We start from the raw sequence: 24,945 nt of genomic DNA, 5'->3' as shown, positions 1-24,945 counted from the left end.
TCCGGGCAACTGTGAGCAGTCAGCTATGAGGGAGGCTCCAAAAGACTGCTTCCAACAATGTCAAAATCAAGAGGCTCCGAAGAAGCAGAGGAAGTAAACAGAGCCTGTAAGGATTTTTGACAAGTGGCTATCAAGAACTATTACAGGCATAAGTTGATAGACTACAGGAGACAGGGGAATAGTGAGGAGTGCTGCCCTGGAAGGAAATTGCACTGTGTGGAAACTGTGTCAAAGAGATTGTTCCTTAATGAAATTGTGCCAAAAACAATGTTCACTGGCGTCTCATAATTGATTATATAATTTTGGCAGGGGCGTGAAAAGGGAGAAACATGCTGATACAGATAAGAGGAGACATATTTGAAACAGAGACTCGTGTTTGCCCATGATCATTGCTGCTTTTCCCCCTTGTCCTTTTCTCTCTGTGGGCGGGGAGGAAATGAAGAAAGACAATTTGTATGAGCATGTGTAGCTTGCAGTGTGTCCCTGGTTTGAAAATGAAATGTGATGGCCTTGCTATACTTTAACAAATTACCTATGTTTTATAGACAGGATTGACATTCAGCTAATACAAAAAGTACTGCTGTCAGCGCTAATCTGGTTAAAATGACGTTAACTCCATAACTGCATTGATGCGGCAAATCTCCGTTAGCGAGTTAGCGTGGATCGTGCATGAGTGGGGCTGCAGGGCGTCATCGTGTTTACGAGCTAATCACGCTAACACGTTGACGCCATGCACCCCCATGCACGGGGAGCGCATTAATGCAGTTATGGCGTTAACGTCATTTTAACAAAATTAATGCTGGCAGCGCTAACAAAAACATCACAGTTGGTGTAAATAATTACTATTTTAGTACTTATTATAGATTACAACAATCATTCATTTTCAACAATCAGCAGCTTCAAATAACTGCTTTCTCTTTTTTAACAACCAAGCTCTTTATATTTTGAATAATAAAATGTTAATTGACTAATAAATAAATACTTTTAAACATTTAAAGTGCACATATAAGGCTACGTTTCTTTCATAATGAGAATAAGATAAGCAGCTTACTCTGCTTACTCTGTGGTTGTTGAAGTCAGTGATTCCTTGAAGCTTATTTGTAAAAATAAGAGGTTTATGAATTTGACTGATGTGAGTTTATTTATCTGTTTTCACTGAATACATAAAGCTGGGACACTGTACACTGCTACATCAGCTTATCACCCTATGTAATACAATATATCTGTCTGGCAAAGAGGTATATTTTTTTCATCATCATTTTAGTTACTGTAATGAAAAAATAAAGTTAGGCTGACTGGGTAAATAAAGTATTCCTCATCTCATCATCATCTCATATTGTCCTCATATTGTTCTCCTAGACTGGGAGTGACTGCTTCCAGAATCAGACGGAGGAATCAGCTCCAGAAAGCAGAAAGCTACCAGAGCAACAGCAGGTGTGTGTCACGGGATTTATATGAAAATATGAATTTATATGCTGACATATTTTTCATTAGTACAGTGAAGTTTTATGTTAGTTTATTTTATTGGTTTATCCATTTAAAAGTTAATTCATTCAATTTCAGTCCTAATGCCATTTTCTTTATATCGAAGGCATACGTGTTTAAAATTTGGTCAAAGACCAGTCAAGTCTTTTGCAAAATAACACAATTCTTAATATTTTGCCCTTGTGCACCATCACAGTGGTGTAGAGCAGCGGTCCCCAACCTTTTTGTGCCACGGACCGGTTTATGCCCGACAATATTTTCACGGACCGGCCTTTAAGGTGTCGCGGATAAATACAACAAAATAAAACTAGTACTGGTACCAAAAAAAGAAGATTTATTCATAACACACGTGAAAAGACCCAGGAAAACCAAGTTAACGATAAAAACGATAACAAAATAACGCTTTCACACCTGAGCCTCAACTCTCGCGGCCCGGTACCAAACGAGTCACGGACCGGTACCGGTCCGAGGCCCGGGGGTTGGGAACCGCTGGTGTAGAGAGCCCTATCACCCTCACCCTAAAAGCCAAGATGTGTTTGAAGTGCAAAAATTCAGCTTTAACAAAAGTACTGTATTAACTACAGTCATCTTTTTTTATCTAGAGTCTACCATTTTCAGAGGATATTGTTCAATTATGTCCAAATATTAATGAATCTGACTGTATACAATGCACTTTCATTTCACAATGCCTCTGTCAGTGCGCCCCAGGGTGGCTGTGGCTACAATGTGGCTTGCCATCACCAGTGTGTGAATGTGTGTGTGAATGGGTGGATGACTGGATTTGTAAAGCGCTTTGGGGTCCTTAGGGACTAGTAAAGCGCTATATAAATACAGGCCATTTACCATTTTACTAGCAAGTGAAATACATATATGATATAATTACATAGTTTATGACAAGATAGTGTAGCAGCTTTTACCCTGTCATAGCTTTTTGACAATAATTTTTGGATTATCCTGCAGTGTAATCAAACAGATGGCATGACAAGCCATTTTCAAACGACAATATGGAAAGAAAGGCAACACAGATGTAGCTGACACATTGTGACGACAGCCTTCCTGACAACTACTAACTAAACAAACTGATTTAGCTCTGTATATAATGAAGTACATCCCAAAGACATCAAATGAAACACAGTTGATGATTCATCAAGACACAAGCGAGACACACAACATCTACATCACATTCCTAAAAAAGTGGAGAAAAAAAGCAACCAATCCATAAAAATCTATTATTCAGTGTGCCAATGTCACCTACAGTATGTGATATTCAATGTCCTGTCAAAGTCCATGCTTAACTGCCTCCCTCATCCTATTATTGAATTGAGTCACACCTGTTTGGTGGTGGCAGATGGTACAGCAAAACAATGCATCTCATTTCAATGCAGTGCAATACTGTGTAACTGAGCAACTGTCTTGCATTCCAAGTGGCAGCAATCCATTTTTAGACACGCAGAGTAAATACAAGAATATTGCAAAGGAGACAAATGGGCTTATTTGACTTCTCAGGTTTATTTTGTGCCAGAGAGATATTCTGTGAAAGTTTAACAAGTGTTTTCTTGTGTAGCAACGCTTTGGACTATGTCCCTGATTTATAGCATTATGAGATGTAATGCTATTTCGATTTCGATTTAATGTAGTGAACTTAATCTAGGATGTTACTTGTTAGGGGAGTCAGAAGAATTCCCCAAGGCAAAAAAATGTAACTGCAAAAAGAAATCCTTGTTAGGGCACAAAGTACATTTTTAATCCTAGTATTGTTTTCTTTGAAAAAGAAGAAATGCAGGAAAACAGTAGCAAGGTTTTCAGCCATCACCATCAGGTCGGTCTAATGACATTGTAAGACGTAATGGTTATATAGTTATGATCCTTCTTAGATCACTAATTGCGAAATTTTCATATTGTGTTGCAGTACCAAATGTACAATAGACTGTTTTCCTTCTGTCAGTTTTTATCCCTCTTGCACAGCACTTGCCATACATGGTGTAGTAAACAGTTTGATTAGTAGTAATTTGCATTCCAGTCTCAGTGGATCAATCTGCATTTAGGTGCTCCGTATTTCTGTCACTTCTCCACCTTCATTACGCGTTTTCATGTTCGATTTGTGGCAACTGAGAACCCAAGTGTCATTTCTCCTTATGTTCAGATGTTTTTGAAAGAAAAAGTATTTACAGTCTTGTACCTGTTGTGTTTGGTACAACGCCGCAGTAGTTATGAAAAAGAAAAACAAGGAAACACTTTAGGTGAGCTATATTGCACAATCCTTATCTATAGGGTGATAGTGGCTCAAAGTATTGGCAGGTCGTCTTGTAACCCGGAAGGTTGCCGGTTCAAGCCCCGGCTCGGACAGTCTCTGTCTCTGGCAAGACACTTCACCTACTGCCTACTGGTGATGGCCAGAGCGGCCAATGGCGCGATATGCCAGCTGTAGCTACCTCCACCAGTGTATGAATGTGAGAGTGAATGAATTGTAAATTGTGTATAAATGCAATCTCTTATTATTATTGACTTAGCCTCCTCTGGCAGACTGATGTGGCCTCGTCATGCACAGAGTGACAGAGCAATATTTAAAAAAAATTGCAAAAGTGTGCCATTTAAACTTAATACAATGTATCTAAATTTCAGATTATGTTTAAACACATCAATAACTTCATTGAAAAAAAAAAGTTGGTTCATTTTCTTTTTCTTTTCTGTGTTCCTATAGGTCAAACATATAACTTCATACCATTTTAGCACATGTTGACATTCTTAAGCAACAGAGCATATTTCAGAAGTACCACAGCATGAGTAATGTTTGTGTCTGACATTCCTGAATTCATTAAAAATGTGCAAGTGGAAGCACGCCAGCTGGAATATAAAAATCACAAAGGGTGATAAGGAAATGATAAAAATCAAGTAAGGCAGCTATGCAGTCATTCAAATAAACAGCTACTGTTTATGATTCAAAGTGAGGAAAACATTAGCAAAAATATGTTTTAGGCTTCCAAAGAATTCCTTCTGCTTTCACCTAGTTTGCTAATAATGATGTTATTCAATCAGTGGTATGTGTTTAGTGGTGTGTTTTAAAGTATTATATAGCTACTGATTTTTCTGTTGGATGTATCTGTAGGCAAAAATAAATATCCATCCATCCATCCATCCATTCGCTTCCGCTTATCCTTTTCAGGGTCGCGGGGGGCGCTGGAGCCTATCCCAGCTGTCATAGGGCGAGAGGCGGGGTACAAGACAAAAATAAATAAATAAATAAAAATCTCACAATCTCCATGCAATGTAAATATATTGTCGTATGGTTGTTTATTATTAAGTACAGAGTCAGGATGAATCAGAATAAATTCAAAAAGGTGGAAACATTATTTCAGATTTTTTTTCTGTCCGTCAGCCATATTGTTGGCCACATTGGCTTTAAAGCAAAACTATGAATGTCTGCTTGTAGGGTGACATTCATAGTTCTGCTACCGACAAAGCTCTTGAAAGTTTTTCCAAAAATCGACCGTCAACTAAAACTACTGGATGTTCTTAAGAGAGTTCTTGGTGGTGAAAAATAAGATATACACAGTAAAAAATCCCAATCTTGACATCAAAGTGGGTGGAAAGAAATCACAAGAGTGCATTAAGTGAGGAATCATGCCTGCAGATGAACAGATGAAAGGAAGCATGATTGATTCTCATCCACTGGATCAGATATATGATTCTTTCAAAAGTGCTTTGAATCAAAGTTTGAAAAAAAAAAACTAAAATATTTATCTATCTGTCTATGAATACAATATGATAATTATGAAGAAGCATTTTTATGCATGCTATAAGTCTGTCAAAGCACCTCCAAAATGATTGGTTTGATGGCCAATTCTTGCATGCAGACAACCTGTTTCCACAAAAGCTCAGAGATCCATGCTAGCCACTGTACTATAGACAAAATGCCAGCTTACAGGCTCTTCTTGAAATGGTTTTTGCATAGTTCAGAGTTGGGCATTGGGTCATTGTCTTGTTGTAGCGGGAAATTGGTTGCAATCAAGTGGTGCTAACAGGGTATGACATGACATTGCAAAATGGAGTGGTAGCTTTTCTTGTTCAAGATCCCATTATCCCATCTCTTTGCTGGTAATCAATCTTGCAATTTATCACCAGCAGAGCAACACATTTCTCCACCATTCTTGACAGATGTCAAGCACACCTCCAGCATTTTTTCATTTCCTACTCTCAATCTTCTATTTGACCCAAACACCTTAAGCTTAGTCCATAACACTTTACCTCCTGCCCACTCTCTATGTTTTCCCCATCCTAATCTTCTCCTTTTATTAGCCATTCTCAGATATGGCATTTTCTATCCTAAGAGACTGAACATGACTGGCTGAGGACGTGTGTTCTATTTTACAGCTAGAAGTCATCTGACAAAATTAATACACATAAGTCAAAATAATATCACAATGAGAAAATTAGAGACAAGAGAATGTTTTTCTTCTTTTTTTTTCACACAATACACAGATTTAGACTAAATAACAGCATGCAAATATAATACAGTTCTGTTTAGTGTTTACTGCCACTAAACAGAATAGAACAGAACAATGCCTGTGGATGGAGAGCAAGAACAAAGCAGTATGCCCAGTTGTTTATCAAAAAAAGTTGCTAGATTTAACACTTAAAAAAAGTTGTCAAAGGATTCCTCAAGTCTAGGAACAAAGTCACTGAGTTGTCAAAAACTATGTGAACTGAAGCATGCTAATCACTCCTGTGAGTCAGGGGAACGTAAGATACCAAGCTGAGGTGCTTTTCATGTCCACATAAAAAAAAAAAACCCTCTTTATCCCAAATTTAAAAACACTATGGAAACAAATACTTTGATATTCGTGTCTAAAATTGGCCAAACCCACTTTAAACAAGCATTAAAATATATGGTGATGGAACAAAAGAGTTTATTCTGATATTAGCATAGAACCCGAGCGTATATCATGGGTTCAGTTGAGTTGTGATTTGTATAACTGTGTCACTGTTACACAGTAAGTTGTACAATTGATTAATTCTTAATGTACTCTGCAGAGTTTTGACCTTCAGTTTTTCAGTGTAGCTGTGTTTCATGTGAGTAGCCTCTCTGTTTTGCAAGTAATGACGATAAAGCCCGAGTACAAGTAAGCAGGCTTTGCGATCCAAATGTCGGAGACGATTCAGCCCTAATCTGCATATCAACAGTGGGAGCTGTTAATCAATCAATCAAACAATCCAGGATAAAAAGATACCAAAAAACCTACAAAAATTTGGGATTTTTTAGTAAAGGTTCCCAGTACCTATATGCAGGTTTAAACTGCAGGATACACTTTGAAGTTCTTTTGTTCACAAAAAAAGCATAAATATATGCCTTTTTGTGTGTGTGTGTGTGTGTGTGTGTGTGTTTGAATTTGCTGGTGCAACTTTACAAAAAAGCTACCCAAATGCACTTTTTAGTGACTATGTAGCTGTGGATGTGACAACCAGCAATTACACTATGGTGAATTATTATGTTTGGGGAGGACGGGCTGATGCAGGCCAGTAGCTATCAGTCTTTCAAAGGCAACTGATGCAACTGTGGTAGCATATAAATAGGACAGATGCTAGACAGCATAAGGACTAGGACAAGTAGAGAGAAGCACTTTGAATATAGGAGCATAGCAGCAGTCATCATATGAAAGACTTGCCGTGTTTTACTGTTTAAATTTTCTTTGTATTTCATATAGATTTAGGAGGTATTTTCTGCTAAGATTACAAACCACCATATGCCTACTATTGAACACCATTGTGTCAGTCTTGCCTCATTATTATTCTTTATCTTCTGAACCTAACAGGAAAAGAGCCAAGTGCAGAGTGGAAAATTCAACACAAAGCCCACACACGACAATGACGAGGCAGAGGGAGGCAGCAGCAAAAAGACAAAGCCCAATAAATACAACTGAGAGGACGGCATATCAACGGGAGCACAGATCTACTGCATTGCCTGAAGGATCTTTCTAAGAGCACATACTCGCACACTTCTACAAAACGCATGCACACACACACAGACACACACTCACTTTTTCGACACACATGCACACATGCGCATATCAGCATCGTTAGCAAGAGCTGAGACACTGGAATTGTCAACAAATTTCAAACTGTCATCTAAAAAAACCTCCATAGTAAAATGGCATGCGTTTAGAAATTTTTTTCAAAGGTAGCAATGGCACTGGTAACTTGTTTCATGATCGTTCATTTGTTGTTTACTTATCTGAGTTTTGTTCCGAGTGAGGACACTGCTTTCTAAATGTGTGATCTTTCTAGAAAATCCCTTTGCACTGGTGAGGTCTGACACTGTATCCTGTGATAAGTATATCAATTGACAAATAAAAAAGTACTCCTACCACTACTATTACTACTACTACTACTACCCAACTTAGAATATTGTTTGTCACTCATTGTAGCAAGGTTAATTTACTCCTCCACATTTTGAAATATAGAGGCTCAAGTTGGCTGGCCAACTGTTCAACATTTAATATTTCAGCACTCTTTCTGCCTTTAACACTCCAGAGGCAAAGAGCCAAAGACTCACAATGGGTCGTCTCCCTGAGAATGTGCCATGCACTGAGTAGTAACTCCTAGCTACATGTATCTGTGTTATCTGACCTTTCTGTGTCCTTTCAATAAACTGTAATTTTCAGTAAATGTGTGAAGAATAAATGGTTATTTGTGGGAAAGAAATTAGTGAGTATGTTTGTGATTAACGGCAGAAAATATTTCGTATTGCAAAGAAAGTTCCGGTTTCACGCCCTGTGAATATGAACTGCTCGAGGTCGTGGGAGACATCGGTTGATATATTTAATTGGTTATCGAAACAGTGTATGTACCTTTTGGATTATAAACATCTAATAATAAATATGAACATATTTATATCAAAAAAACGCACTTGAGGTTTTCTTCAAAGAAATCCTACAGCTTTATTACTCATAGCCAAAAAAAGGTTGTTTTTTTAAAGTAACTTTGCCATGGACAGTTATGTCTCAAGCACAAATGTGGCTGGGTAAAAATGGATTTAAATTCAATAAAGCTGTGCTTATGTTAAGCCTTAGTGATTTCACTTTCAATATAAAGCAGAAAATAGGGGAGGGGAAACAAGAAAATGAAAACAACTGAAAGTTCTCATGAGGTTCATGAAAACAGCCAGAGTTACACAAAGAAGCTTGTAAACAAAGAGGAATAGTAGAATTAAGACGTGCAATATATATTTTATAAAAGCCACCGCCAACATCCCACTGTCTCATCAGTCATGGGATGCAGTGTCATTTTACAGTATCGACTATGGTATATCGCTGTCAGCATTTCAAAAGCTTCCACATGTTAAGCATCACTCTCAAATGCTCATACTATATTGTTAACTATAAAAGCACATCTGTGGCTCCTTTAAGAGCTTTGGAAGCTCACAACTGTGTTAAGCAGCTTTATGGTCACAGCATCCCCTTCATGTGATACTTGGCTATCATCACCGAATACAACAGTGACCGTGCTGGAAAATGTTAGCCGACAGGTGGAGAATGCTATTTTAAGACGCACAATCCATCTTTTCTGTAAGTTTGACAACTTTTCCCAGGTCGACTCTGTGTCTTGCTGAGAAGAGAAGAAAAGAAAAGGACCACTGCCAGGATTTGGAGACCCAGGGTGCATCCTGCTAATGGTGACATTACACCTCGGAGCCAACTGTTTCCAGAACATTGGAAAGAAGAACTATGGTAAAGTTTTCCTATCAGACAGACAAGCCTGAGGTTTGATCAAAGTGGCATTGGAGTGTCTCTATGTCATATTCTTTTTACTGCCTCCTATTCACTGCTGATAATGATGTATTTTTCAAGGACAGAGAGTCAGATTTCATTCGTTGCTGACCTAGACAGGGAACCTATTCTTACATCCAGCCAAAGAGGACTGTTCAATGTGAATACAAAGTATTGACTGCTGTAAAGTTAATACAAATTTACTTTACTGGGTAGAGATGTTGTAAGAGATTATGAAATAAAGGTAATGGAATCCCACACAGTGTTAGCATTAAGCTTTGTCCATGAGTTCGCTACATTCTTTCTAGTTAACAAAGCTTTATACAATTAAAAAACACATCGCTGTAAGACAAGTCTGTTAAAATATAACTCTTTACAATCTTTGATTTTCTAGGCTATAGATGCCAACCTACCTAGAAATTCTTTTTAAAAGCACCAGTGTTGGTGTTAACAAATGAAACTCTGAGACCATAATGCAGGTTGCAGGTCCAGCCTGTCTGTGGAACTTGTTTTTCCTCCGTTTGTTGAAAATGTGCAGATACCATTTGCCTGCTGGCTTTTGTTTACACGTCCCCAATCATTGGAACAAATGACGCTGCAGCAGGCCTATTGTTGAACCTGCAATAACAGTGGTCACTCCATATTTTGCTGTTTAAAAAAATACACCATTTTCAAAATAAGCTGCCAGCATATTTAAACTACATGGACTATTGATTTGGGTCTATGGGGACCCCTACAGTAATTCATTTGACCCAATATAAAACAGCTTAAATAAACACACAGTCAAGCAGCCCTGAGACATCATTTCTCCAGTGTGTCCAGGGTAATACTCGTGGACTTCTTCCCGGTAGGTCTGAAACACCTCTCCAAGGAGGTGCTTGTGAGGCATCCTGGTGAGACACCTGGACCACCTCAAATGGATCGTTTGATCTTGGAGGTATCCTTCCCAAAATACCAGTGTTCTCACCCTGTTTTTAAGGCTTAGTCTAGTCACCACTGAGAGGAAGCTTATTGCAGCTGCTTCTATCTGCAGTGTCATTCTTTCTGTCACTACTCAGAGCTTGTGACTATAAGTGACAGTAGGAACAAAGATCGACCTGTAAGACTGACAGGTTCACATTCACACTCAGCTGATGCTGTGTTAATCCATCTGTCAATCTTCTATTCGACTCTCCACTCACTTGTGAACAATATTCCAGAATACTTGAACTCCTCCACTTGGGGTACGAGTTAATTCCCGATCTGGAGTGGGCACTTCGTTTTCTGAGACCCAGAGCCTCAGACTCAGAGGTGCTGATTCTCATCCCAACCATTTTACAGCTGGCTGCTAATTGATCCATTGCTGTAGGACAGGGAACCTAGAAATTCTGCCCATAAATATTATAAACAGACTCACTGACAAAGGGGAACATGGTGGAGATCAGCACACACTAGGAATGAATCTGACTTATTGCTGACAGTTCAAACTAAGTTCTCACTATACTGTGGTTCTACAAGGATTGGAAATAATGTGTAATGTTTCTTCTTTAAAAAATAGGACCTAACTATTGGGCAAACACTGAGTAAATAAATAGTTCCATATTCACCAGGTTTTTTTCAGGTCCTCTTGCTCCCATGTTCTCTTATAAGTTGCTTATAAAAGATGGGTGTAGCTGCTGCAATGTGAACCCTGTTTTCTCAACATTAGCATTTTCTACACTATTATACTGTTTTTTGCGTGCAGAATATTTTGGCAACTGATTGGAGGATACATACTAGCATGGCAAGTACACTTTTTATTCTATATTTTTTGGATAGTGCATCCAAAGTCTGTATGGGTGCATTACACAAATGCCAATACACTTCTTCCATGTCAGCAAATAATCACAGATTATTGATCACTGGACCTAAGAGCTGGGAAACTTGGAAACTAGGAGCTATGAGAAAACTAGGAGTAGCGAGGAAACCAAGGTGTACACACGGCAATGTGGACAATGCGAGAATGAGCAGAAAGAGGCTGTATCTCAATTCAGCGTCTGCAGCCTTAAAGGCCGCATTTTAAGGCCGATTACGTCACAGCGACGCGAAGAAGGCTGTCCCAATTCGAAGGCTGCTCGAAATGCGGCCCTCAAATGCGTCCTTCATTTCCCTGAATTTCAAGGACGTGGCGGTGTAGACTTCGTGGCCCAACATATCCCAGAATGCATAGCGCGGCGGTGGGTGTGGATAATTTTGCCAGAGAAAAAAACGGCGGATGAGGGGCGTCCGAAGAGTAAACTTTAAGTAAGTACTGAACATTATGTCACTTATTTATGTGCAAATGTTTAATAACGAAGAACATTAAAACATTACTGTTGACCACATGTCGGCAAAGTTATGTGACATTAGTGACGTTTGTACTAACTTGGTTTTAAAGCCTTTACTTTAAAATATACGCCGTTCAATAGCTGACCTTAATCTTACAGAAAATGATCAAAGCTCATGTAGAAACAACCAAACAAATGAACAAAAGATTTTCTCCTTCATTTCTGTCAAACAAAGCTGTATGACACGTTTCCAGCTGTTAGTATCATGGTTGCTAGGCAACCTGGGCAGCGCAACGGAGGCTAGACCGTCCCATTTCACAAGCCTCGCACTTCCGGCCTTAGCGGTCTTTAAGTACGCGGCCCTTGAGGATCGTTGAGGCTGCGTACTTTAAGGCTGCAGACCCTGAATTGGGATACAGCCAGAGACTGAGGACTCGAGGATGGGAAACAGGAGGGAACACAGCTGAAACTAATCAAACAGGGAGGAAGCAAAACTGAACACACTGAACACAGGATGAAAGACTGTCAAAATAAAACGGGAAAGACAAAAAGATGCAGACTAAGACACAAGGGCTTGACACTGGGACCAGGGGAGAAACAGATGTGGAAACATAGCCGACTAGGGAAGAAAGACACGGACACAGGGGTTAAACACACATGAAGACAAGACTGACTAAATGTGGAATGTGGACACAGAGGAAGCAAGGAAACAGAACCATGAATAACACTAAATCTAAGAATATTAAAAAAACAAGAAAACACATAAACATTGGGTCACCCACCCAGGACCATGACAGATACAGTGTGTGACAATGAATAAAAATCTGACTTGTTTGTTCACAAGAAAACTTTCAGTTGGACCTTCAAGGGCATTTTCAGTTGAACATTCAATCCTGTACAAACAAAATAAAAGGGTTTTGTTATGGCTCTAAACTCTCTCTTTTTAAATCAATAACTTCTCTTTGCAGCAGACGTGGTAAAATGTTCACTCCTCACAAAGCTGAGAGCAGCATTGCTTTCAAAAATTTCAAACACAGCATCATGTTATGCTGCATAATCACATTCCTGCAATGGTAGCTGCAGTATTTACTTATGTGTGCTGCAAAATATTATTAATAATAACAATGAAAATCTGTATTAGGGAAAGTGTCAAACAACAAATGTATCTGCTCTTTCACAAAAATGTTCATTTCTCTCTTGGTTGTTTATTTTTATATTTCATTTCAAATAAATAAATCTTCATAAGATGTTCCCAATCCCCCACCTTTTCTTTTGGTTCTGTACGTGCCAGCTTCATAATCATAATTGTGCAGATGCATGATAGTACAAGGAGCTTGCATTCAAGAAGTGAATATTTTAACTAAATAGCAATGACAATGCAAAGAAACAAGGCAAACACTGAACCATCCAAGTTCCTCACTCAAAATGCTCTTTAACCGCTTCCATAGGTGATGAATTCATTGACACTTTGGGAACTAAAGTGACAGATGTGTGACCAAACAAGAAAAAAAAAACATGTAACCAAAACTGGAGCACATAATTAACTTAATTTTTTCAGATAGTGACTTTATAGGTGATTTGCTACCTAACCAAATACCCAGGGTGGACAAAACATAATAGATTAAATAGATAGGTTTTCTTGTGCAATATGTTACTGATACAACGGTACTAAACCAATTTCCTTACCAACTGGACTTCCCAGAGGCATTACTTGATGACTCCTTTTTTTCAGATGCATGGCAGTAATAGTGAGCAGAAGTTTGCCTCTAATAAAAAAGAAGAAACTCTGCAAACATGGTTGAAAAAGTCATGAAGAACCGCCTGATCAAAACTGGTCACATCCTGACGCACAAACTGAACTGAAACAGACATTTGTCAGCAGTACTTCAAAATGTAGTGGAGGTCCAGTGATACAAAAGAAGGGAATGTCAATCAGATTACTGAAATGAAGAAATTAAACCCACATGTCTTTGTCTGTCTTTTGTTTTGTTGATATCTGAGTAACTGACAGCTAATCTGGTTACTGAAAGGTTGTGAACACTCACACACCACCCAGTATCAGCAAAGCCTCTTTTTTGTTGTTCTTTTGACTAAATAAATAAAACTTTTGTGCTGTTTATCTTTTCTCTACTTGTAAATTCTGCTACACTTGTTGCACGGTGCCCTTAACATGTGGGACTGTTGCAAACATCCCCACTCCTTTGATGTAACCATTAAAAAGCTGTGATGCGAGCAGTTCACTGTGTAGGCAGGAAGCTCACAGGGATGGAAAATCTGCCTCAGAGTGTGAGGTCTTTTTACCTTTTTATCCTTCACTAGCTTGAGAATATTTTTTATTTATTTCCATTTATTCATGTGATGAATTACAAACAGATATTCCTGATTTTTGGGGTATATATTCCCTCTAAGTTATGCATTGTAGATGACTACTATATCACAGAATCACTATTAATAGTTATACTGCATTATGGTGCACACATTATTCTTCTGTTATTCCCAGCAAATAAATGTTATATTGAATCTGTTAAATAATATCTAAGGGTGTGGATAACCTGTCTACCCTACTGAAGTCAAAGGAGTTAAGAGATGGCATTCTCATACAATTATAAATGGCTAACCAGGACCACGGATATGTTTTAACCCTCCTGCCTTCTTGGGACCTTTTTGTGCCACTGCTATGTGTTAAATGGCTGCCATTTCCACTGTGTTCAGTGGAATATAACCAAACTTGCCACAGGATAGTTTTTACCTGTCAATGTTAATATTCCAGTGTGAATTCCTTAAATCAGCCTAAAATGGCTGAGCAGCAGAAATCCCCACACCCATCACCCTGGGGACCATTTTCTGCCCATTGACTTCCATTATAAACGCTATTTTTCAACCCCAAATTATCATCATATGATTTTATTTTTTCTTCTTTTCTTGGATGTCAATGAAGACTCAGGGCCTTGAAGTTTTAATTTTTAAATTGCAAAAAAAATGCAAAAACAATAATGGCAGGTCAAAATGTATGTTGGTGCCAATCTTTGGTCCATCTAAAGGCCTACTTATAATGACAATCACATATTACTTCAACTGGTTTTTTGTGGAAATATTTAGTTTCGTTTTTTGGTTTTTGGGGCTTATAACACAGGGCGCTCATGTAATAACACTGGGATTTGAAGGGTTAAAACAACGAAAATATAATTAAAACTTTACATGAATATTTCAGGGAGAAGTAGTTTTACAAGGTTGGCTAATTTAAAGTGGAATAAAATATGGATATATGGTCTTTTTATGGCGTGGCTGAGAATGGTCCCTAGGGTGATGGGTGTGAGTTTTTTAAAGGATGGCAGGAGGGTTAAGACAGCAAAGGTCAGTTGTATTATGACAGTGAATAGCTCACATCTTAAGCTCAGAAACCTAATTAAACACTCCTTCTAATTATGTAGCCAGGAACCACATCTTAAAATTCTGCTGTTGGGGGTGATACCGCATTGAGACACATGCGAATGACAGCAAAAGCTTTATAGAGCGTGCACAAGTGTGTCAAGATTGCCCACTTCATCTCCTCTTTTCTCCTCTTTTCTCCTCTTAAAGCTCAGCTTGCTAATGTTCTGAGAGAGTAAATGATTTTAATGAGGTGCAGCCTGACCGTAAAACGAGAGAGGATTTCGTCCCCTGATCCATAGCTGAGCTTTATCAAAAAGCTTTAAACTTAATATTTAGAGTAGAGAGGGTTTTTTTCCCCAACGTCATCCAATCCAAACTAGGGGCTAGAACCACAGCAAAGCCTGAGGGGCTGAGCTGTCAGTTTCTTTGTCTGTAAGGAGAAAGATTTGAAATTAAATTCTGGATTTAACAGTGAACCAACGAATAGAAGATAATATGGGAAAATATAATCTCTCTGTCTAGTCCATGTTAGGAAATATTTTGCTTCTTGTTCAGAAGAAAAAGGCTGGATATTTGTTCAATTAGGACATAATTAGGGATGGGTACCGGTTTATGTCAGAACCGGTGCCATGATGGCACCGGTTCTGACATAAACGGTAGTAACCAGACCGAAAAGCAGCGCACATTTCGGTGCTTTATTTCGGTGCTTTTTTCCTGAGCTGTGATACACTTCTAGCCATTCATTTTACGTTTCTGAGGATAGTAGGCGGGTCCAGGTACGTACGTTCTTTTAGAGCAGAGCTACAGATTAAAAATGCCCAAGGCAAAGCGGTCAAAAGTATGGCTGTACTTCACAGCAAAATATGCAAACAAGTCTGCAACAAGTGCTTTAAGCTGATACTGTGATACTGTCAAAGGAGGTAACACCTTGAATCTGATGAAACACCTGGCGACGCATAGGGTTTTTTTTTTAAAGCTGAGAAATGCGCCGTATTTGATAGCTTGCTGCGAGACCTCACACCGAGCACATCTACTGCGGGTGTGGTGCCTGTTATCAGACCCGGAGTTAGCAACATCCCCCAAAAACCCGAAGAATAGAGTCCTTGCCCCTAGCCCTGCCAGTGTAGCAGAAATGATGACGGATGATGATGGCAGCAGCAGCCGTTCTTCTCTGCGTGAGTAGCTTAATGTTGTTCGTGTGTAATTTACATTGAGTAGGCTAACCACGTTATTACATTAATGCATGTAAGGTGAACTAGCAAACATCATCATAGCTACATGCAGCTGTCTTCTTGTTTGATGGCAGATACTCCCTTCACCCTGGCCAAAAAGGCTAAAATGACCAAAGAAAAAGAGGGAAATAGCTAAACATGAGAGGTTTTTGGATAAAGTTTGTGGTTTCTTTCCATTGTTTACTCACTGCTTCCAGCCAAGAGTGATACCATTTATGCCCCATAGCTGCAGAAAAGGCTAACATTGTTATCTTTTTACAAAAAAACAGCTGAACATGAGAGGTTTTTGGACAAAGTTTGTGTTTTTTTTCCATTGTTTAAGCATTGCTTCCAGCCAAGAGTGATGCCCTATAGCTGCAGAAAAGGCTAACATTGTTATCTTTTTACAAAAAAAACAGCTGAACATGGGAGGTTTTTGGACCAATTTTGTGTTCTCCATTCTTTAAGCACCGGTTTGAGCACCGTTTGAGCACTGGCACCGTTTCAAAAGTACCGATTTAGCACCGGTATCAGATAAAACCTAAGCGATACCCATCCCTAGACATAATGTTCAAGAATGTCCCTTTAGGTTTGTCACAGCAGTACTTAAGGCCAAGGTACATCCATCCAAATGAAGTACCTGGTAAGACAGAGATTTACCTGAGATTAAGGAATGCATTCATACCAAAAAGTTGCTTCCAGCACAGAACTCTGTGGAACTCAACTTTTGTGTCTGAGAAAGTTTCCCATTTAGATGGCCTAATTGTAGTTTATCAGATAAAGACTATTTTGTCTTTGCTGCAAAATGTGATCCGCTCTTTGGTACATTAGCAGAAAAATCATCGACAATGATGATGGCATGGGACGGCAGCTCTGACCATGTCTGCTTTAATAAAACTGGAAAGTTGAGCCAGTGCAGACTCAGCAGCACTTTCAGATTAGCATCTATGAAAATTTCTAAAGGTAATAAGTTTAACCAGGAGTTTTGCCAATAATCCACTTTTTCATTCATATTTCAATTCTCCCTGTAGATATTGACAGTTAATCATGCTATATGTTGATCAAGCCTTTTAACTGAGCTTATTTTTTGTTATCAATAATAGTTATTTATAGTTATTAGTTATTAAAATTATTTAACTGTAGTAGTAATAATATTTTACAATTATTTAAACAGGAAGGGGTGCAGAAGGCAAAGATGTCCATGTAAAGTGCAGACCTTAGTTATTTCATCTGAACTGAGCACTACATCGTGTACGTTATGTGAGAATTCAGATAAAATTTACAATACAGTTTCTGTAAGGCAAAATAAATCATTATGTTGATTAATTATCAAGTTATTAGATCAATTATGACAAATATAAAATGTATACACATCCAAACAAACAAATGTTATTCATTTTATTACCATGAGAAGCACAAATTTGCAGGGGGGTGCAAGTAATGTACTAACAAATAATACAATGTAAGCATGGGTTTCATACATGGGATTCTCCGAAAACAGTGCAGCACTTCAGATAAAAGAAGGCTGAAGAAGAATCAGTAAGTGGTGTGAACTTTAATTTTTTAATCTTTAATTGCTAACTGCTTACGGACCTGATGAAACTGTATTGGGCTATTTTAGTCTGTGCAACTGGCAGTGAATTAACCAAAAAAAGTATTTAGTAGGGCACCTTTAGACTCAAAGTTAGATTCAGTCACTATGCAGAAGAGAGCTAAGAGATCAGCTAGCAGCAGAATACTGCTGTGCATTGCAAATAAAAAATTTAAATAAAAATAAAACAGGCAAACAAACATGCAATGCTCTATATATGAACTCTCTAGCTAGCACATGTAAGCAGGCACTGCCTGTCTTGGTGCCCTACACTGGGTTGAGAAAAAAATCAACAAGTCTCTCAAATATATTCAGCCTAATTTCTTTTAATTCATTATAATTTATACTCCCTCTGTTTTATTAGCACTTGCAATAATCATTCTATGGTCAAAAACACAGTATAAGCACATAAGACTCAACAATTCTACATTAACTTTTAAAATCCCTAATTTTACACTAAATTATTATTATATTAATATTATATTATATTGTATTATTATATTAAATAGAATTGATGTGGCCCAATTATAAAGTATAATGCAATGAAAAGGACAAAGAGTACAAAACTAAATAACAGTAACTAATTTCAAAAATTAATCTGACTGAAAAAAATGGACACATTGACACAGGTTTCAAGGAGAAGATCAACAGCCCAATGCCCCTTTGATTCCAAATGCTTTATAATCGCACCCAGTGTGAAAGCAAGATTGTTAAACACATTCCAGCCTTGGCAAATTCTTTAGCTACAGTGATGAGCACTTTGCAAATATGCTCTGTCACACAATAAAGAATCCTTTTCAAATGAGCTATGAAAAGGAAAATAAATAAGAAAGTAATTACCATTAAAAATATTAATACACAGAATGTCTCTGACTGTTCAGAGTACTCAGCTTTGATGGTGTTTTCTCTTAATTTATGTAAAATTCATTTATTAGAGCAGAATGTAGTGACTAAAGGACCATGTCCCTACTCAGACCTAAAGACTGAAAAAAACCTTCTTAGCTCACTAGTTGCCTAACATGTTAAGTGGTTTGGACAAGGCTGTAATCACAATATATACTAGGAGGAGAAGCATCTATGCAATTTCCACCAATTGTAGTATGTGTACCACAGTTCGGGGGGTAATTTATCAGACTGGTATTAGAGTATCTTGGCAGAAGCATTTGTTCAGCAGTAGGTGGTATTCTCAATATAATATATATTATACTATCTTTTTATTTATACCTAATCTGGATTAAAATGTGAGAAAATGTAAAGTTTGGATCAAATAACGGTGAGTTGTTGTTGGGAAACTTTTTTGTTGCTTCAAATCAATGAACGCTTTACTTTAGCCAGGAAAATGGAGGTTTAATGTCAAAGCATTCATTTTTGCGGGAACTATACCTTTGGAGATAAGTAATGTTTATCTAAAAAGCAAGTGCTGAAATAAGAAGTGGAAACAAAAGAAGGGATGAAGGTTAATGCAGTAAATAAATTCAATGAAATAAATAGTTGGTAAACTGAAGAAAACACAAATTTGGGCCACCATTAAGTTACATAGGTGATACAGATACACTGGTTTCATGTGTCAAATTCCAGGTGACATACATGAAACATGGCACATGAAACAAATGCAACGTGAGAACATAACATCACATTTGCAGGGGGATGATGAAATGAACATAAATACAAGAAAATCAAAAGATTATATATCATCTTATTATATATAATCTGATATATATTATATTATATATTAGATTTTATATATATATAAAACAAAATTCAGTTTTGCCCACCTGTTAAAGAGGAAAAAGTCTACATGCGGACACATAAATATTCTATACTTATTATAATGAGATGAGAAGCATCTCAAAAGATGGCTATTTCACTCATTATATCTCCTTGTTTCTATGTTATCCATTTTTTTTCAATGAGGAAATTGGGTTTCTTTTTGTCTTTGGCATCTCATAAAAAACTTTCCTTCATTTCCATTTCTGTGTACCTGTCCCAATCAGTGGAGTGAGTATTCACTTTTCAGTTCTATGTTATGTAACGCTGTAGACACTCGCAGTTTCTACAGGTGAGAAAGGCCACACTTGCGAAGCAATCATTAAAAGTAATCACAAGGAGGTTTTTGGTGCCACATGCTCTTCGCAACCATTTTCAACAAGCAATATCAAAAGCACCCTCCAGGAACCACTCGCCAGCCAGAAACCCTCGAGACTGGTGATGCTGTATCACCTTTAGTAGGCAGAGAACTCTCAAGCAATATGTATATGATGTCACATGAGAAGCCTCTCTAGGTTTAACTACTTTACATCTAACTGGCATCAATGGACAGAAAACCTCCATCCACTAACCATAGCCGACAAATAGCACAAACTACAAACTAGTGGAGACTTGCTTGGAAAGTAGAAAACAGGAGAGAAGTGCTTTGTATCATAAAAGGTACTTGAGTGGCCTTGGCCCACACCAGGACAACAAGGCAATTGTTCAGGGTCACTTGAAAGAGCCCTAACCACAATCTTTTTTAAAAAAAAAAAGGCTTTAAACCTGTGGGGATCTGAATTAGCCAATTGTAAAATCAAGTCTTTTCCTAACCCCTGATTTTTCGACAATTTTTAAAATGCAGATTTTAAGTTATGTATCTAAAAAAATTTATTAATTAAAAGATAATATAGAAGAAGAAAAATGCAGTTCTGTTCAAATATTGTGAGCCGTGCAGTTCCTGTTAATTTTTAGTTAATATTTTTATAATTTTTTTCAATCCAGTCATTGTAACCGACCATTTTTAGAGGGATGTTTTTATTTAGTGAGCCACTCAAAAGCAGTCTATAAATCATTCAAGCAGACAGTCATCAAACTCATCAAAGGGCTGAAATGTTGCGTCTACACATAACTGACAATTAAGCAAAGAACCAAATTAAAACTATATCTTTGTTACTAGCAAAAGTGTGTGATTAGTTACAATTTCTTTAGTTGAATCTCTGAAAAATGCTTCTAGTCACGGTGTGGCATGTGTCCCTAATTAGTTTGAGGAAACTGGAAAGGACAAAAGAAGACGTGGCAGACCTAAAACATTATCTACAGTTGATGAACAGTATTTAAAAAATCATGCATTTGGTAAATAAGAATATATATATATATCTATATCTATATATATATCTATATCTATAGATATATATATATATAAAACACCCAGCACGCCCCTGCGGGCGGTTTATCCTTCAAGCTCGGGTCCTCTACCAGAGGCCTGGGAACTTGAGGGTCCTGCGCAGTATCTTAGCTGTTCCCAGGACTGTGCTCTTCTGGACAGAGATCTCCGATGTTGTTCCCGGGATCTGCTGGAGCCACTCGCCTAGCTTGGGAGTCACCGCACCTAGTGCTCCGATTACCACGGGGACCACCGTTACCTTCACCCTCCACATCCTCTCGAGCTCTTCTCTGAGCCCCTGGTATTTCTCCAGCTTCTCGTGTTCCTTCTTCCTGATATTGCTGTCATTCGGAACCGCTACATCGATCACTATGGCCGTCTTCTTCTGTTTGTCTACCACCACTATGTCCGGTTGGTTAGCCACCACCATTTTGTCCGTCTGTATCTGGAAGTCCCACAGGATCTTAGCTCGGTCATTCTCCACCACCCTTGGGGGCATCTCCCATTTTGACCTCGGGTCTTCCAGGTTATACTCGGCACAGATGTTCCTGTACACTATACCGGCCACTTGGTTATGGCGTTCCATGTATGCCTTGCCTGCTAGCATCTTGCACCCTGCTGTTATGTGCTGGATTGTCTCTGGGGCATCTTTACACAGCCTGCACCTGGGGTCTTGCCTGGTGTGATAGACCCCAGCCTCTATGGATCTTGTACTCAGAGCTTGTTCTTGTGCTGCCATGATTAGTGCCTCTGTGCTGTCTTTCAGTCCAGCTTTGTCCAGCCACTGGTAGGATTTCTGGATATCAGCCACCTCCTCTATCTGCCGGTGGTACATACCGTGCAGGGGCCTGTCCTTCCATGATGGTTCCTCGTCTCCCTCCTCTTTCTTGGGTTTCTGCTGCCTGAGGTATTCACTGAGCACTCGGTCAGTTGGGGCCATCTTCCCAATGTATTCTTGGATGTTCCTTGTCTCATCCTGGACTGTGGTGCTGACACTCACCAGTCCCCGGCCCCCTTCCTTCCGCTTAGCGTACAGCCTCAGGGTGCTGGACTTGGGGTGAAACCCTCCATGCATGGTAAGGAGCTTTCTTGTCTTTATGTCAGTGGCTTCTATCTCCTCCTTTGGCCAGCCTATTACCCCAGCAGGGTACCTGATCACGGGCAGGGCGTACGTGTTGATGGCCCGGATCTTGTTCTTACCATTCAGCTGACTCCTCAGGACTTGCCTGACCCTCTGCAGGTACTTGGTGGTTGCAGCTTTTCTAGCGGCCTCTTCATGGTTCCCATTTGCCTGCGGGATCCCCAGGTACTTGTAACTGTCCTCTATGTCTGCAATGTTGCCTTCTGGTAGTTCCCCTCAGTTCTGACTACCTTCCCTCTCCTTGTTACCATCCGACTACACTTCTCCAGTCCGAACGACATTCCAATGTCATTGCTGTATAGCCTGGTTGTGTGGATCAGTGAATCGATGTCTCGTTCACTCTTGGCATACAGCTTGATGTCATCCATGTACAGGAGGTGGCTGACAACTGCTCCGTTCCGTAGTCGGTATCCGTAGCCAGCCTTGTTAATGATCTCACTGAGGGGGTTCAGGCCTATGCAGAACAGCAGTGGGGACAGAGCATCTCCTTGGTAGATCCCGCACTTGATGGTGACTTGTGTTATGGGCTTGGAGTTGGCCTCTAGTGTTGTACGCCACATCCCCATTGAGTTCCTGATGAAGGCTCTTAGGGTCCCATTGATCTTGTACAATTCTAGGCATTCCAGTATCCAGCTGTGGGGCATTGAGTCATAGGCCTTCTTGTAATCAATCCAGGCAGTGCACAGGTTGGTCAGTCTGGTCTTGCAGTCTCGGCTGACTGTTCTGTCTACCAGTAGCTGGTGTTTTGCGCCTCTGGTATTCTTGCCAATTCCTTTCTGTGTCCCGCTCATGTATTGACCCATGTGCCTGTTCATCTTAGCCGATATGATGCCTGACAGGAGCTTCCATGTAGTACTGAGGCAGATTATTGGTCAGTAGTTGGAGGGGACCGGTCCCTTCTTGGGGTCCTTGGGGATCAGGACCGTCCGGCCTTCGGTTAGCCATTCCGGGTGTCTCTCGTTAACTAGCAGCTGGTTCATTTGTGCTGCCAGGCGCTCGTGGAGTGCAGTCAGCTTCTTTAGCCAGTAGGCGTGAACCATGTCGGGCCCTGGTGCTGTCCAACTCTTCATACTGGAGACCCTTTCTTGGATATCTGCCACTGTGATGGTTACTGGACCCTGTTCAGGGAGGTCGCTGTGGTCTGCCCTCAGATCCACTAGCCAAGAGCATTGCCGTTATGGGTTGCGTCCTTCTCCCATATGCTCTTCCAGTATTGCTCCGTCTCCAGCCTTGGTGGTGCTGTTCTCTTATTATATATATATATATATTTTTTTTTTTAAAAGCCTGATTTTCTGTTACTTTCCAACTCAGCAAAACTCATTTCAGTTAAAAAGATAATAAATAGCATTGCATCCACCCAAACCAAGTACCTGAATGTTACTCGATGCTGAACACAAACACTTTCATCTGTTCCACTGATTTGGACAATTAAATGGACATAAATATATGCGCCTGCTGTTCTGAGATCAGACATTGGCAAAGAGTAATTTTTTTTTTACACTGATTATACAAAAGGAGCTCACAGGTCAGCACAGATGTCTTTTTTCTTTTCCTTCCTTTCTTTCTGAAGATCTTGCTGATGCTAATATGAGTGTTATACACCAAATGGACAAAAAAGCATTTAATCTGTGTTATAGATAAAACCTGGGAAAAGAAAAACATGTCACTGTCGCTGATAATGCATTAGATTTGGGAGTTTTATAGACTGCATACTTCACTGCAGAAGTATTCTAGGTTACTCTAGTCCATTGGGCATTAGACACCTCCAAAATGACTGTATAAAGAGTCTTTTAGAGACACGTTTTTTGTGCTTCATTGTGGAAAGTTACAGTTGTCATGCTTACAGACTTTGACAATGTGGCAAAAACGCACGTCAGGCAAATGTTGTCAATAAGGACTTTGTTTCCAAACTATGACAGTGAGGTAGAATGCACAATACAAGGATTCTAGCATACTTTTTATTGTTATTCATTCAAATGTTTTTTCCTGCTATGTCAAAACTGCAGCTGTGAGAAGGATTTTTGGTATAGTGGCATGTAATGTAATGTAATGTAAATTTAATGTAATTCAGATTAAAGAGCAAAGGTCTAAATTTAAAAGTCAAAAATAGTTACATTTGAAAAATAGAAACAGTTCATTTTTATTTGAGAAAATGGAAATCACTAGCAAATAATTTGACAGAAACACAGAGCATGGTCAAAGTTGTTATAGACAGTGTTTTGGAAAATGGGTGGTTGGTTACTAATACATATTCGGCTAACAAACAGCATAATTCCTTCCATCATCTGCTCTGGTGTGGTCTCCATGACTTCCTGCTTTTGTAAAGAGTGGTCTAGCTTTTTCCAGTAATGGTGCTTTTATTTTTGACAAAAACAAACAAACATATCATACGACTGATCCATAGAATACATGTGCCATAAAACTAGAGCAATGATTTTTTTTTTTTTTTTTAAAGATTAAAAGGCTGTTTAAAGATATACTGGAAGCTAATTCTCTCTGAGATCATCACTGTCAGTAGCCCTGTTCACATTATTAAAGTTACTTGATTTAATTTTAATGTAAAACTATTGATTGTTGAGGCTTTTAGGCTATTGAACTCAAAGTCCTTTTCAATTTGTACAACCTGAAATGGTAAAGGAGAATTTATACCACTGAAAAACTGTAGAACCAAAGAATGACAATCTCATCTACTATACTTCCCTTAAATTCTGGGCCCAATCAAATATCGTCAGTAACTGGTGGTTAATGACATGGCTGACTGCCAGCAGCTTAAAGATGCTGTCGAAACTGAGGTCAGATGCATGTAGGCGGTGGAATTAGAACTGCTTTGGATTTTGAAACGATAAAATCCAAGCCTCTGTGATCATGCAGCTGTGTTTTTCATACAAACTAATTGTGTTTTTCTGAACATTATTCCTTTGTTTTGTAAACTCAAGTAAATCATTTTTTAATGAAAACTGACAT

At 38.9% G+C, this 24,945-nt stretch overlaps 1 protein-coding gene across 1 annotated transcript in view; it reads left to right on the top strand.

The window, feature by feature from the left end:
* luzp2 (leucine zipper protein 2) overlaps positions 1 to 7,403 on the top strand; it is a 168,062-nt gene extending 160,659 nt beyond the window's left edge. Inside the window, exons 11-12 of the mRNA XM_085357408.1 lie at positions 1,360 to 1,434; positions 7,296 to 7,403. Of these exons, the coding sequence (XP_085213534.1) occupies positions 1,360 to 1,434; positions 7,296 to 7,403 (183 nt within the window). The remainder of the gene's footprint in view (positions 1 to 1,359; positions 1,435 to 7,295) is intronic.
* Positions 7,404 to 24,945: the final 17,542 nt, after the last annotated feature.

Source organism: Diplotaxodon limnothrissa, linkage group LG1 (assembly GCF_057381915.1).
Source record: "Diplotaxodon limnothrissa isolate DT_005_m linkage group LG1, D_limnothrissa_male_GT1.1, whole genome shotgun sequence".
NCBI lineage: Eukaryota > Metazoa > Chordata > Actinopteri > Cichliformes > Cichlidae > Diplotaxodon > Diplotaxodon limnothrissa.
This window is presented reverse-complemented; position numbering and strand designations above follow the sequence as displayed.